This window comes from Chlorocebus sabaeus, chromosome 21 (genome assembly GCF_047675955.1).
Source record: "Chlorocebus sabaeus isolate Y175 chromosome 21, mChlSab1.0.hap1, whole genome shotgun sequence".
Classification (NCBI taxonomy): domain Eukaryota; kingdom Metazoa; phylum Chordata; class Mammalia; order Primates; family Cercopithecidae; genus Chlorocebus; species Chlorocebus sabaeus.
In genome coordinates, this window is record NC_132924.1 from 11772584 (window position 1) to 11786724 (window position 14141).

General features: G+C 36.4%; 1 protein-coding gene across 4 annotated transcripts in view; it reads left to right on the forward strand.

Annotated features, from left to right (window-relative positions):
• The window catches only part of ZPBP (zona pellucida binding protein), a 157389-nt gene that overhangs the window by 10845 nt on the left and 132403 nt on the right, over window positions 1-14141 (forward strand). For 3 of the 4 annotated variants that reach the window (XM_007981344.3, XM_073008850.1, XM_073008852.1), the window contains one exon: window positions 768-893. The exons of the other annotated variant lie outside the window; for it this stretch is intronic. In XM_007981344.3, the coding sequence (XP_007979535.1) occupies window positions 768-893 (126 nt within the window). The remainder of the gene's footprint in view (window positions 1-767; window positions 894-14141) is intronic. 4 annotated transcript variants of the gene reach the window in all.

Consider the following 14141-nt stretch of genomic DNA (forward strand, 5'->3'; position numbering starts at 1 on the left):
TGGTAAAACTTTAGAGGAAGTCTCTTAAAAGTCAGAGAATTTTGATTTTCTTTATTTTACTGGATCACAAAAGTCTTTGTATACAGTGTGTCAGTGAAGAGTTGCCATGCAGTGTATAAAGGGTTGTTGGAACCTTTCCTAAAAGTTTACTTATGAGTAAACTTAAAATAGTGGAATATTTACCGAGTTCCTTTTGTATTTCCTAAAGGATACTAGTTTTGCTTACTTATCAGGATTTAAATTTCAAAGCAAATGAAACAAAATGCTTTAATATTTAAAATCAATACAAGCATATATTTGCTGACTTTTTAATCACTTTATCATTTTTATTCAGTACCTCATGCTACATCATTGTGAATAATGCATTATTCTGCTAATCTAAACAATTTTTAAGCTCTAATCATGTTTGGTGTCTTTACAAAACAGATAAAGCGTAGACAGTATTAATACTTTGTTATTGAAATAATATTCTGAGAATAAAACAGGTTAGTGTACATGAGCTCTGAGTGAAAAGTACTAACACATTATGCTCAGGTTGGGGATACATGTACACACACATACATGCATACACATATATACATACAAATACATAATATATTTTTAATGTTAATTACATAGAATGCAATGAAATTTAGTTTTTATCAGGTAATAGCAATAATTCAAAATACTCTTATTATTGCATGTAACCCAAACTACAAAAGTGTACATTATAGAGAAATAAAAGAACATAAAATATTATTGGAACATTTTAAATGTTGTATTTTCAGTGAAAGTGTATGTCATGCTCCATCAAAAGAGTCCACATGTGTTATGTGTAACACAACGACTGCGAAATGCTGAACTGATAGACCCATCATTCCAATGGCATGGGCCTAAAGGAAAAATTGTTTCAGGTAGGATTTTGTTTCAATTATTATAATTAAATAAATGTATCTGAGTTGTGTGCAACACAAAAAGAATGTTTGTATCTCATACATATTTATGTTATTTCCTCAATTCTTTTTTTTGCGATTTCCTTTTGGAGTTAGAGCTAGCAATGTAAATAGTGTTCCCATTTTTAGATATTTTATTTTGATACAGAGACATACTCTTAGAATGACCTGTTTAGAGGGTTCTCAAAGCATCTATAATCCCCAAAAGGTACTTTTTTCACTTAGAAATTACTGTTTATATGACCGATTTGATCAATATCCTGAAATACAGATTTTACATTTATTATAATTTTTTAATTGGATAAAAGCTGATTTTTAACGCTGTAGTTTTAAAAAACTACAGTTAACTTAGCTGACTTTGTTTCTAGCCTTGCATAAAGTATAGATTAATGAGTTTTCATTTTGAAGATCTGTTCAGTCATTTTTGTATACCCTCAGAGAAAGTTTTTCTTTATTGCTCTATATACCATATTTTCTTTCCTTTCTTTTTAAAAATCTTACTGGTATTTTGAGATAGTGCCTGTGGATAAAAACTTACAGGCTTACTTTATTTTCTTGGATGAAAGAGAGCAATATATTTATACAAAGACTTGCTAAAGAAGCGTAGGAAATAGTAATTTTTAAATATGTTTTAATTCATATTTATGTAGCTAAGAGATCTCAGCTGTATGCTTCTGTGATATTTATGTTGATTCTAAAATAGGTAATTTTAAAGAGTTAATCTCCTCTTTAGGTCAGTCTGTGTGTTTCTTAGGACAAATTATTCATCATTCATTTAGTGAGTGACTATTTGATGGAAGCTGCTGTGCTAGGTTTTATGGAGGATAGAAAGATCAGACATAACCTCTGCCTCGCAACACTAGCAAAGTAGGAATGATTGTGCAGTTTGTTCATGAGATCAGCAGGACTCATTAACAGAAATTCTAATAGGTTTTGCAGCTTATATAAATCACAGAGGTGGTCCAGGTGTAAAAGCACCCAATACTGGAAATACAGTCAGATTTTATTTTTGTTGCTCTCTAATAGTAGCACATAATGTAATAGAAACATGTGTATATTGAAACTCTGCAAGTTGAAAAATAGAAACATTTAAGCATTGAATTTTTCTATTGTCATTTGTTGCTCCTTTGATTTGGAAATTGAAATTTGAAATTTTTTCTTCAAGGTGCCACGCCAGGTCTTGCAGTTTATATTGCAAATATAGTATGAAATTCAATTTATCCTTTAAGTAGGAGCAATATTTATTTTACTCACTTTTATAATAGAGAAGTAAGTATTCATAAATGTAGTTATTTCCAGGTAAAGATACAATCCTGTTACTACATTGGTTTTTACCTTTATAAAACTGTTCTCAGGGAATTCTGGTATTTTAACTTTATGATTATATTAGAGTTTTCAATACAGTATTTTATCATAGGTCACTGTCTACCAGTTGTAAAGCTTATTGAGAACACTATACTTTTTATTTCAGAAAGGACTGGAAGAGGTCTAATTTCTTAAAGTTTGAAGAACAGAGAAGCTTTTTGGACTGTAGTTTAAACTACACTGTACTTATCATTTTATGAACATCTCAAAGATAGTTTCCCTTAATTTGAGCCAAATAAATCATGTAATTATGTGATTACTTGTACATTCCTTTGGAGAAAATACTCAAGTTGTTTGGATGTGTTATGAAACATAGGGAGCAAATCTTAGATTTAGTGTCTCTCTTTTTCTCTGTTTCTGTTCAATATTGTTTATTTACAAAGGAATTGCCTTTATTGCAACAAGTTCTGCACCTCCCACTCTGACCCTAATACTATTCTGATGAATTAACTCTTTTTGGTGTGTGGACTTTCCTGCTTTTCTAAATATTCACACAAACATCTGTAAGTACTCACACATGTGTTCAGCTCTCCTACATCAAGCTATTAACAATCAGTTACCTTACATAGTTGCCATTTTTGTGTATGTTTGTGGTGAGAACATTTGAGATTTACTCTTATAAAATTTCAAGTATACAATACATTAATGTTAACTGTATTTACCATTCTATACATTAGGTCTCCTGAACTTATTCATCTTATAACTCAAATTTTATACCCTTGGACCAAGAACCACATGTCCCCAACCCCCCAGTCCCTGGTAACCACCATTCTACCCTATATTTGTGGTAGGGTGGAGTGTGAGTCTGATTTTTATATGAGTATTAGTGTGACTTTTTTAGATTCCACATATAAGTGAGGTCATGTATATATGTCTTTCAGTTTCTGCCTTATTTTACTTAGTATAGTGAATTTTATAAAAATAATAAACACATAAGATTACCATGTGTCAGATATTATTCTAACAATTTACACATATTAATTTTAACAATGACCTTTTGCAGTAATTACAGCCATTTTCTCCATTTTATGAATGGGAAAACAAAAGCATTAAGAGAATAAGGTACTTTCCTAAAGTCAAATGTCTGAAGTCTTTTATCAGAGTTCATAGATATAATCTCAGTGAGTTAGGAACACACCATTTTATGAATTTTGGTAGATTGTATCTTTCAAGGAATTTGTCCAACATTGGATTTTTAAATGTGTTATATTTATACGCATAAAGTAGTTTGTAGTATATTGTGTTATCTCTTTATAGGTAACAGATTTCTGGTTTTCAGAATCTATAGTGATGTGTCCTCATTCACTCCTGATGTTGGTTGTGTCTTCTCTCTCTCTCTCTCTTTTTTTTGTTCTCTCTTAATAGTGATGTTGAGCATCTTTTCATATGCTTGTTGTCCACATGTTTGACTTCTTTTGAGAAGTGTCTATTCATGTCTTTTGCCCATTTTTTAGTGGAGTTGCTTGATTTTTGTTTGTTTTGTTAAGTTCCTTATGGATTCTGGTTATTAGACTTCATGGGAGGCATAGTTTGCAAACAGTTTCTCCCATTCTGTAGGTTGTCTGTTTACTTTGTTGATAGTTTCTTTTAATATGCAGAGCTCCTTAGTTTAATTAGGTCCCACTTGTCTGTTTTGTTTGTCTTGCAATTGCTTTTGGAGTCTTGTTCATGAAATCTTTGCCAGTGCCTGTGTTCAGAGTGGTGTTTCCTAGATTTTCTTTTAGTATTTTTATAGTTTTAGGTCTTACACTTAAGTCTTTTAAAAATTCTTCTTAAGAATATTTTAAAATTTTTTTTAAAAAAATTTTTGGATACATAGTAGGTGTATATATGTATGGGGTGGATAAGATGTTTTGATACAGGCAGTCAATGTGAAATAAGCACATCATGGGGAATGGAGTATCCATCCCCTAAAGCACTTATTCCTTCGGTTATGAATATTCCAATTACATTGTTTATTTTAATATATACAATTAAGTTATTATTGACTATAGTCATCCTGTTGTACTATCAAATAGTAGGTCTTATTCATTTTTTCTATTTTTTTTTTTTTATTTATTATTATTAGACTTCAAGTTGTAGGGTACATGTGCACAACGTGCAGGTTTGCTACATATGTATACTTGTGCCATGTTGGTGTGCTGCACCCATCAACTCGTCGTTTACATCAGGTATAACTCCCAATGCAATCCCTCCCCCCTCCCCCCTCCCCATGATAGGCCCCGGTGTGTGATGTTCCCCTTCCCGAGTCCAAGTGATCTCATTGTTCAGTTGCCGCCTATGAGTGAGAACATGTGGTGTTTGGTTTTCTGTTCTTGTGATAGTTTGCTGAGAATGATGGTTTCCAGCTGCATCCATGTCCCTACAAAGGACACAAACTCATCCTTTTTTATGGCTGCATAGTATTCCATGGTGTATATGTGCCACATTTTCTTAATCCAGTCTGTCACTGATGGACATTTGGGTTGATTCCAAGTCTTTGCTATTGTGAATAGTGCTGCAATAAACATACGTGTGCATGTGTCTTTATAGCAGCATAATTTATAATCCTTTGGGTATATACCCAGTAATGGGATGGCTGGGTCATATGGTACATCTAGTTCTAGATCTTTGAGGAATCGCCATACTGTTTTCCATAATGGTTGAACTAGTTTACACTCCCACCAACAGTGTAAAAGTGTTCCTATTTCTCCACATCCTCTCCAGCACCTGTTGTTTCCTGACTTTTTAATGATCACCATTCTAACTGGTGTGAGATGGTATCTCATTGTGGTTTTGATTTGCATTTCTCTGATGGCCAGTGATGATGAGCATTTTTTCATGTGTCTGTTGGCTGTATGAATGTCTTCTTTTGAGAAATGTCTGTTCATATCCTTTGCCCACTTTTTGATGGGGTTGTTTGTTTTTTTCTTGTAAATTTGTTTGAGTTCTTTGTAGGTTCTGGATATTAGCCCTTTGTCAGATGAGTAGATTGCAAAAATGTTCTCCCATTCTGTAGGTTGCCTGTTCACTCTGATGGTAGTTTCTTTTGCTGTGCAGAAGCTCTTTAGTTTAATGAGATCCCATTTGTCAATTTTGGCTTTTGCTGCCGTTGCTTTTGGTGTTTTAGACATGAAGTCTTTGCCCATGCCTATGTCCTGAATGGTACTACCTAGGTTTTCCTCTAGGATTTTTATGGTATTAGGTCTAACATTTAAGTCTCTAATCCATCTTGAATTAATTTTCGTATAAGGAGTAAGGAAAGGATCCAGTTTCAGCTTTCTACTTATGGCTAGCCAATTTTCCCAGCACCATTTATTAAATAGGGAATCCTTTCCCCATTTCTTGTTTCTCTCAGGTTTGTCAAAGATCAGATGGCTGTAGATGTGTGGTATTATTTCTGAGGACTCTGTTCTATTCCATTGGTCTATATCTCTGTTTTGGTACCAGTACCATGCTGTTTTGGTTACTGTAGCCTTGTAGTATAGTTTGAAGTCAGGTAGCGTGATGCCTCCGGCTTTGTTCTTTTGACTTAGGATTGTCTTGGAGATGCGGGCTCTTTTTTGGTTCCATATGAACTTTAAAGCAGTTTTTTCCAATTCTGTGAAGAAGCTCATTGGTAGCTTGATGGGGATGGCATTGAATCTATAAATTACCTTGGGCAGTATGGCCATTTTCACGATATTGATTCTTCCTATCCATGAGCATGGTATGTTCTTCCATTTGTTTGTGTCCTCTTTGATTTCACTGAGCAGTGGTTTGTAGTTCTCCTTGAAGAGGTCCTTTACATCCCTTGTAAGTTGGATTCCTAGGTATTTTATTCTCTTTGAAGCAATTGTGAATAGAAGTTCATTCCTGATTTGGCTCTCTGTTTGACTGTCACTGGTGTATAAGAATGCTTGTGATTTTTGCACATTAATTTTGTATCCTGAGACTTTGCTGAAGTTGCTTATCAGTTTAAGGAGATTTTGGGCTGAGACAATGGGGTTTTCTAAATATACAATCATGTCGTCTGCAAACAGGGACAATTTGACTTCTTCTTTTCCTAACTGAATCCCCTTGATTTCTTTCTCTTGCCTGATTGCCCTAGGCAGAACTTCCAACACTATGTTGAATAGGAGTGGTGAGAGAGGGCATCCCTGTCTTGTGCCAGTTTTCAAAGGGAATTTTTCCAGTTTTTGCCCATTCAGTATGATATTGGCTGTGGGTTTGTCATAAATAGCTCTTATTATTTTGAGGTACGTTCCATCAATACCGAATTTATTGAGCGTTTTTAGCATGAAGGGCTGTTGAATTTTGTCAAAAGCCTTTTCTGCATCTATTGAGATAATGATGTGGTTCTTGTCTTTGGTTCTGTTTATATGCTGGATTATGTTTATTGATTTGCGAATGTTGAACCAGCCTTGCATCCCAGGGATGAAGCCCACTTGATCATGGTGGATAAGCTTTTTGATGTGCTGCTGAATCCGGTTTGCCAGTATTTTATTGAGGATTTTTGCATCGATGTTCATCAGGGATATTGGTCTAAAATTCTCTTTTTTTGTTGTGTCTCTGCCAGGCTTTGGTATCAGGATGATGTTGGCCTCATAAAATGAGTTAGGGAGGATTCCCTCTTTTTCTATTGATTGGAATAGTTTCAGAAGGAATGGTACCAGCTCCTCCTTGTACCTCTGGTAGAATTCAGCTGTGAATCCATCTGGTCCTGGACTTTTTTTGGTTGGTAGGCTATTAATTATTGCCTCAATTTCAGAGCCTACTATTGGTCTATTCAGGGATTCAACTTCTTCCTGGTTTAGTCTTGGAAGAGTGTAAGTGTCCAGGAAATTATCCATTTCTTCTAGATTTTCCAGTTTATTTGCGTAGAGGTGTTTATAGTATTCTCTGATGGTAGTTTGTATTTCTGTGGGGTCGGTGGTGATATCCCCTTTATCATTTTTAATTGCGTTGATTTGATTCTTCTCTCTTTTCTTCTTTATTAGTCTTGCTAGTGGTCTGTCAATTTTGTTGATCTTTTCAAAAAACCAACTCCTGGATTCATTGATTTTTTGGAGGGTTTTTTGTGTCTCTATCTCCTTCAGTTCTGCTCTGATCTTAGTTATTTCTTGCCTTCTGCTAGCTTTCGAATGTGTTTGCTCTTGCTTCTCTAGTTCTTTTAATTGCGATGTTAGAGTGTCAATTTTAGATCTTTCCTGCTTTCTCTTGTGGGCATTTAGTGCTATAAATTTCCCTCTACACACTGCTTTAAATGTGTCCCAGAGATTCTGGTATGTTGTATCTTTGTTCTCATTGGTTTCAAAGAACATCTTTATTTCTGCCTTCATTTCGTTATGTACCCAGTAGTCATTCAGGAGCAGGTTGTTCAGTTTCCATGTAGTTGAGCAGTTTTGATTGAGTTTCTTAGTACTGAGTTCTAATTTGATTGCACTGTGGTCTGAGAGACAGTTTGTTATAATTTCTGTTCTTGTACATTTGCTGAGGAGTGCTTTACTTCCAATTACGTGGTCAATTTTGGAGTAAGTACGATGTGGTGCTGAGAAGAATGTATATTCTGTTGATTTGGGGTGGAGAGTTCTATAGATGTCTATTAGGTCTGCTTGCTGCAGAGATGAGTTCAATTCCTGGATATCCTTGTTAACTTTCTGTCTCGTTGATCTGTCTAATGTTGACAGTGGAGTGTTGAAGTCTCCCATTATTATTGTATGGGAGTCTAAGTCTCTTTGTAAGTCTCTAAGGACTTGCTTTATGAATCTGGGTGCTCCTGTATTGGGTGCATATATATTTAGGATAGTTAGCTCTTCCTGTTGAATTGATCCCTTTACCATTATGTAATGGCCTTCTTTGTCTCTTTTGATCTTTGATGGTTTAAAGTCTGTTTTATCAGAGACTAGTATTGCAACCCCCGCTTTTTTTTGTTCTCCATTTGCTTGGTAAATCTTCCTCCATCCCTTTATTTTGAGCCTATGTATGTCTCTGCATGTGAGATGGGTCTCCTGAATACAGCAGACTGATGGGTCTTGACTCTTTATCCAGTTTGCCAGTCTGTGTCTTTTAATTGGACCATTTAGTCCATTTACATTTAAGGTTAAGATTGTTATGTGTGAACTTGATCCTGCCATTGTGATATTAACTGGTTATTTTGCTCGTTAGTTGATGCAGTTTCTTCCTAGCCTTGATGGTCTTTACATTTTGGCATGTTTTTGCAATGGCTGGTACCGGTTGTTCCTTTCCATGTTTAGTGCTTCCTTCAGGGTCTCTTGTAAGGCAGGCCTAGTGGTGACAAAATCTCTAAGCATTTGCTTATCTGTAAAGGATTTTATTTCTCCTTCACTTATGAAACTTAGTTTGGCTGGATATAAAATTCTGGGTTTAAAATTCTTTTCTTTAAGAATGTTGAATATTGGCCCCCACTCTCTTCTGGCTTGAAGAGTTTCTGCCGAGAGATCTGCTGTTAGTCTGATGGGCTTCCCTTTGTGGGTAACCCGACCTTTCTCTCTGGCTGCCCTTAAGATTTTTTCCTTCATTTCAACTTTGGTGAATCTGGCAATTATGTGTCTTGGAGTTGCTCTTCTCGAGGAGTATCTTTGTGGCGTTCTCTGTATTTCCTGGATTTGAATGTTGGCCTGCCCTACTAGGTTGGGGAAGTTCTCCTGGATGATATCCTGAAGAGTGTTTTCCAACTTGGTTCCATTTTCCCCCTCACTTTCAGGTACCCCAATCAGACGTAGATTTGGTCTTTTTACATAATCCCATACTTTTTGCAGGCTTTGTTCATTTCTTTTTCTTCTTTTTTCTTTTGGTTTCTCTTCTCGCTTCATTTCATTCATTTGATCCTCAATCGCTGACATTCTTTCTTCCAGTTGATCGAGTTGGTTACTGAAGCTTGTGCATTTGTCACGTATTTCTCGTGCCATGGTTTTCGTCTCTTTCATTTCGTTTGTGAGCTTCTCTGCATTAATTACTCTAGCCATCAATTCTTCCACTTTTTTTTCAAGATTTTTAGTTTCTTTGCGCTGGGTACGTAATTCCTCCTTTAGCTCTGAGAAATTTGATGGACTGAAGCCTTCTTCTCTCATCTCGTCGAAGTCATTCTCCGTCCAGCTTTGATCCATTGCTGGCGATGAGCTGCGCTCCTTTGCCGGGGGAGATGCGCTCTTATTTTTTGAATTTCCAGCTTTTCTGCCCTGCTTTTTCCCCATCTTTGTGGTTTTATCTGCCTCTGGTCTTTGATGATGGTGATGTACTGATGGGGTTTTGGTGTAGGTGTCCTTCCTGTTTGATAGCTTTCCTTCTAACAGTCAGGATCCTCAGCTGTAGGTTGTAGCTGTAGGAGATTGCTTGAGGTCCACTCCAGACCCTGTTTGCCTGGGTATCAGCAGCAGAGGCTGCAGAAGATAGTATATTTCTGAACAGCGAGTGTACCTGTCTGATTCTTGCTTTGGAAGCTTCCTCTCAGGGGTGTACTCCACCCTGTGAGGTGTGGGGTGTCAGACTGCCCCTAGTGGGGGATGTCTCCCAGTTAGGCTACTCAGGGGTCAGGGACCCACTTGAGCAGGGAGTCTGTCCCTTCTCAGATCTCAACCTCCGTGTTGGGAGATCCACTGCTCTCTTCAAAGCTGTCAGACAGAGTCGTTTGCGTCTGCAGAGCTGCTGCGTTTGTTATTATTTACTGTGCCCTGTCCCCAGAGGTGGAGTCTACAGAGACAGGCAGGTTTCCTTGAGCTGCTGTGAGCTCCACCCAGTTCGAGCTTCCCAGCAGCTTTGTTTACCTACTTAAGCCTCAGCAATGGCGGGCGCCCCTCCCCCAGCCTCGCTGCTGCCTTGCCGGTAGATCACAGACTGCTGTGCTAGCAATGAGGGAGGCTCCGTGGGTGTGGGACCCTCCCGGCCAGGTGTGGGATATGATCTCCTGGTGTGCCGGGTTGCTTAAAGCGCAGTATTGGGGTGGGAGTTACCCAATTTTCCAGGTGTTGTGTGTCTCAGTTCCCCTGGCTAGGAAAAGGGATTCCCTTCCCCCTTGCGCTTTCCAGGTGAGGCAATGCCTCGCCCTGCTTCAGCTCTCGCTGGTCGGGCTGCAGCAGCTGACCAGCACCGATCGTCTGGCACTCCCCAGTGAGATGAACCCAGTACCTCAGTTGAAAATGCAGAAATCACCGGTCTTCTGTGTCGCTCGCGCTGGGAGTTGGAGACTGGAGCTGTTCCTATTCGGCCATCTTCATTTTTTCTATTTTTTTGGTACCCATTAATCATCCCCACTTCCCCACAAAACTCCCCACTACACTTCCCAGCCTCTGGTAACCATCCTTCTACTCTCTATGTCCATGAGTTCAATTGATTTGAATTTTAGATCCTACAGACAAGTGAGGACATGCAATGTTTATCTTCCTATGACTGCTTATTTCACTTAACATAATGATCTCCAGTTCCATCCATGTTGCTGCAAATGTCTGGATCTCATTCTTTTTTATGGCTGAACAGTACTCCATTGTGTATATGTACCACATTTTCTTTATCCATTCATCTGCTGATGGACACATAGTTTGCTTCTAAATCTTAGCTATTGTAGGCAGTGCTGCAACAAACAGGAATGCAGATATCTCTTCAATATACTAATTTCCTTTCTTGTGAGTATGTACCAAGAAGTAAGATTGCTGGATCATATGTTAGCTCCTTTTTTAGTTTTTTGAGAAACCTCCAAACTGTTCACCATAATGGTTATACTAATTTACCTTTCCACCAACAGTGTACAAGGGTTCCCCTTTGTCCACATCTTCACCAGCATTTGTTATTGCCTGTGTTTTGGATATAAACCATTTTAACTGGTGAGATGATACCTGTTGTAGTTTTGATTTGCATTTCTCTGATGATTAGTGATGTTGAGCACCATTTCATAGGCCTGTTTGCCATTTGAATGTCGTCTTTTGAGAAATGTCTGTTAACATCTTTTGCCCATTTTCTTTATCATATTATTAGGATTTTTCCTATAGTTGTTTGAACTGCTTGTATATTCTGGTTATTAATCCCTTGTCAAAGTTTGCATATATTTTCTCCCATTTTGTGGATTGTCTCTTCATTTCATTGATTGTATCCTTTGCTATGTAAAACCTTGTTAACTTGATGCAATCTCATTTGTCTATATTTTCTTTGGTTGCCTGTGCTTGTGGGGTATTGCTCGAGAAGTCTTTTCCCAGACCAGTGTCCTGGAGATTTTCCTCAATGTTTATAATAGTTTCAGAGATTGAGGTATTAGATTTAACTCTTTAATCTATTTTGATTTGATCTTTGTATATGACAAGAGATAGGGATCTGGTTTCATTCTTCTGCTTATGGATATCCAGTTTTCCCAGAACCACTTACTGAAGAGACTGTCTTTTCTCCAGTGTATGTTCTTGGCACTTTTGTCAAAAATGAATTCACTGTAGGTGTGTGGATTTGTTTCTGGGTTCTCCATTTTATTTCATTGGTCTATGTGTCTCTTTTTATGCCAGTACCATGTTGTTTTGGTTAGTATAGCTCTGTAGTATAATTTGAAGTCAGATAATGTGATTCCTCCAGTTTTGTTCTTTTTGCTCAGGATAGCTTTGGTTATTCCTGGGTCTTTTGTGGTTCCATATAATTTTTAGGGTTGTTTTTTTCTATTTCTGTGAAGAATGTCATTGGTATTTTGATAGGGATTGCATTGAATCTCCAGATTGCTTTGGATAGTTTGGACATTATGAAAATATTGATTCTTTCAATTAATGAACACAGATTTTTTTTTTTTCATTTTTTTGGTGTCCTCTTCAGTTTCCTTCATCAGGTGTTTTATAGTTTTTATTATAGATATCTTTCACTTTTTTGGTTAAGTTAGTTCCTAGATGTTTAATTTTATGTGTGACTGTTGTAAATGGGATTACTTTTTTATTTCTTTTTCACATCATTCACTGTTGGTTATAGAAATGCTACTGATTTTTGTATGCTGATCCTGAAATTTTGCTTGTTTATTGGTTATAGTTTTTTCATGAAGTCTTTAGATTTTTCCAAATGTAAGATCATATCATCAACAAACAAGGATAACTTGACTTCTTTCTTTCCAATTTGGATGTCTTTATATCTGTCTTGTCTGATTGCTCTAGCCAGGACTTCCAGCACTATGTTGAGTAACGGTGGTGAGTGGGCATCCTTGTGTTCCAGATCTTAGAGGAAAGGCTTTCAGTTTTTCTCCATTCAGTATGATACTGGCTGTGGTCTGTTGTATAAGGCTTTTATTATTTTGAGGTATGTTCCTTCTATACTCAGTTTTTTTGGGGTTCTTATCATTAACGGATGTTGAATTTTATCAAATGCTTTTTCAGCATCAATTTTGAAGTTTAATCAAAACATGATCATTCATGTTTTTATTCTTCATTCTGTTGATAAATCACGCTGATTGATTCGGTATATTGGAACCATCCTTGCATCCAGGAATAAGTCCTACTTGGTAATGATAAATGATCTTTCTAACCTTTTGTTGAATTCAGTTTGTTAGTGTTTTGTTGAGGATTTTTGCATCAACATTCCTCAGAGATTGATTTGTAGTTTTCTTTTTATGATGTGTTTCTGTCTGGTTTTGGTATAAGGGTAATACTGGCCTTATAAAATGAGTTTGGAAATATTCCCTCTTCTTCTATTTCTCAGAATTGTTGGAGTAGGATTGGTATCATTTCTTCTTCAAATGTTGTTTGGTATAACTCAGCAGTGAAGCCATTGAGTCCTGGGCTTTTCTTTACTGGGAGAGTTTTAAGGCTTCAATCTTGTTACTTGTTATTGGTCTGTTCAGCTTTTAGATTTCTTCCTGATTCAATCTTGGTAAGTTGTGTGTATCTAGGAATTTGTCCATTTCTTCTAGATTTTCCAATTTATTGGCATACAGTTGCTCATAGTAAACACTAACAATCCTTTGAATTTCTGCAGTATCAGTCATAATGTCTCCTTTTTCATTTCTGACTTTATTTGGATCTTCTCTCTTTCTTAGTCTGGCTAAAGGTTTTTCAATTTTGTTTAACTCTTCAAAAAACCAACTTTTTGTTTTATTGATCTTTTGTGTTTCTTATCATTTCAAATTCATTCGTTTGTCCTCTGATCTTTATTATTTCTTCTACTAATTTTGGGTTTGGTTTGCTCTTGCTTTTCTAGTTCTGCAAGATGCAATGTTAGATTCTTTGAAGTTTTTCCCCTTTTTTCAATGTAGGCACTTATAGCTATAAATTTCTATCTTAGAACTGCTTTTGCTGTATCCCATAGGTTTTGGTATGTTGTGTTTCCATTAACATTTATTTCACGAAAATTTTCAATTTCATTCTTAATTTCTTTGATGATCCACTGATCATTCAGGAGCATATTGTTTAATTTCTATGTATTTGTATAGTTTCTAAAATTCCTCTTATTATTTATTTCTAGTTTTATTCCATTGTGGTCAGAGAAGATGCTTAATATTATTTCAGTTTTTAAAAAATGTTTTAAGACTTGTTTTGTTACCTAACATATGATCTATCCTTGAGAATGAATCTCTGTACTGAGGAAAAGAATGTGTATTCTGCAGCTCTTGGATGAAATGGTCTATAAATGTCTACTAGATGCATTTGTTCTGTAGTGCAGATTAAGTCTGATGTTTCCTTGTTGATCTTGCTGTCTAGAAGCTCTGTCTAATGCTGAAAGTGGGGTATTGAAGTCTCCCGCTGTTATTGTATTGAGGCTTCTCTCTCTCTTTAGCTCTAATAATATTTTCTTTATATATCTGAGTGCTCCCATGTTGGGTGTATACATATTTACAATTGTCATATTCTCTTTCTGAATTGACCCCTTTATTGTTATATAGTGACCATTTTTTTCTCTGATAGTTTTTGTCTT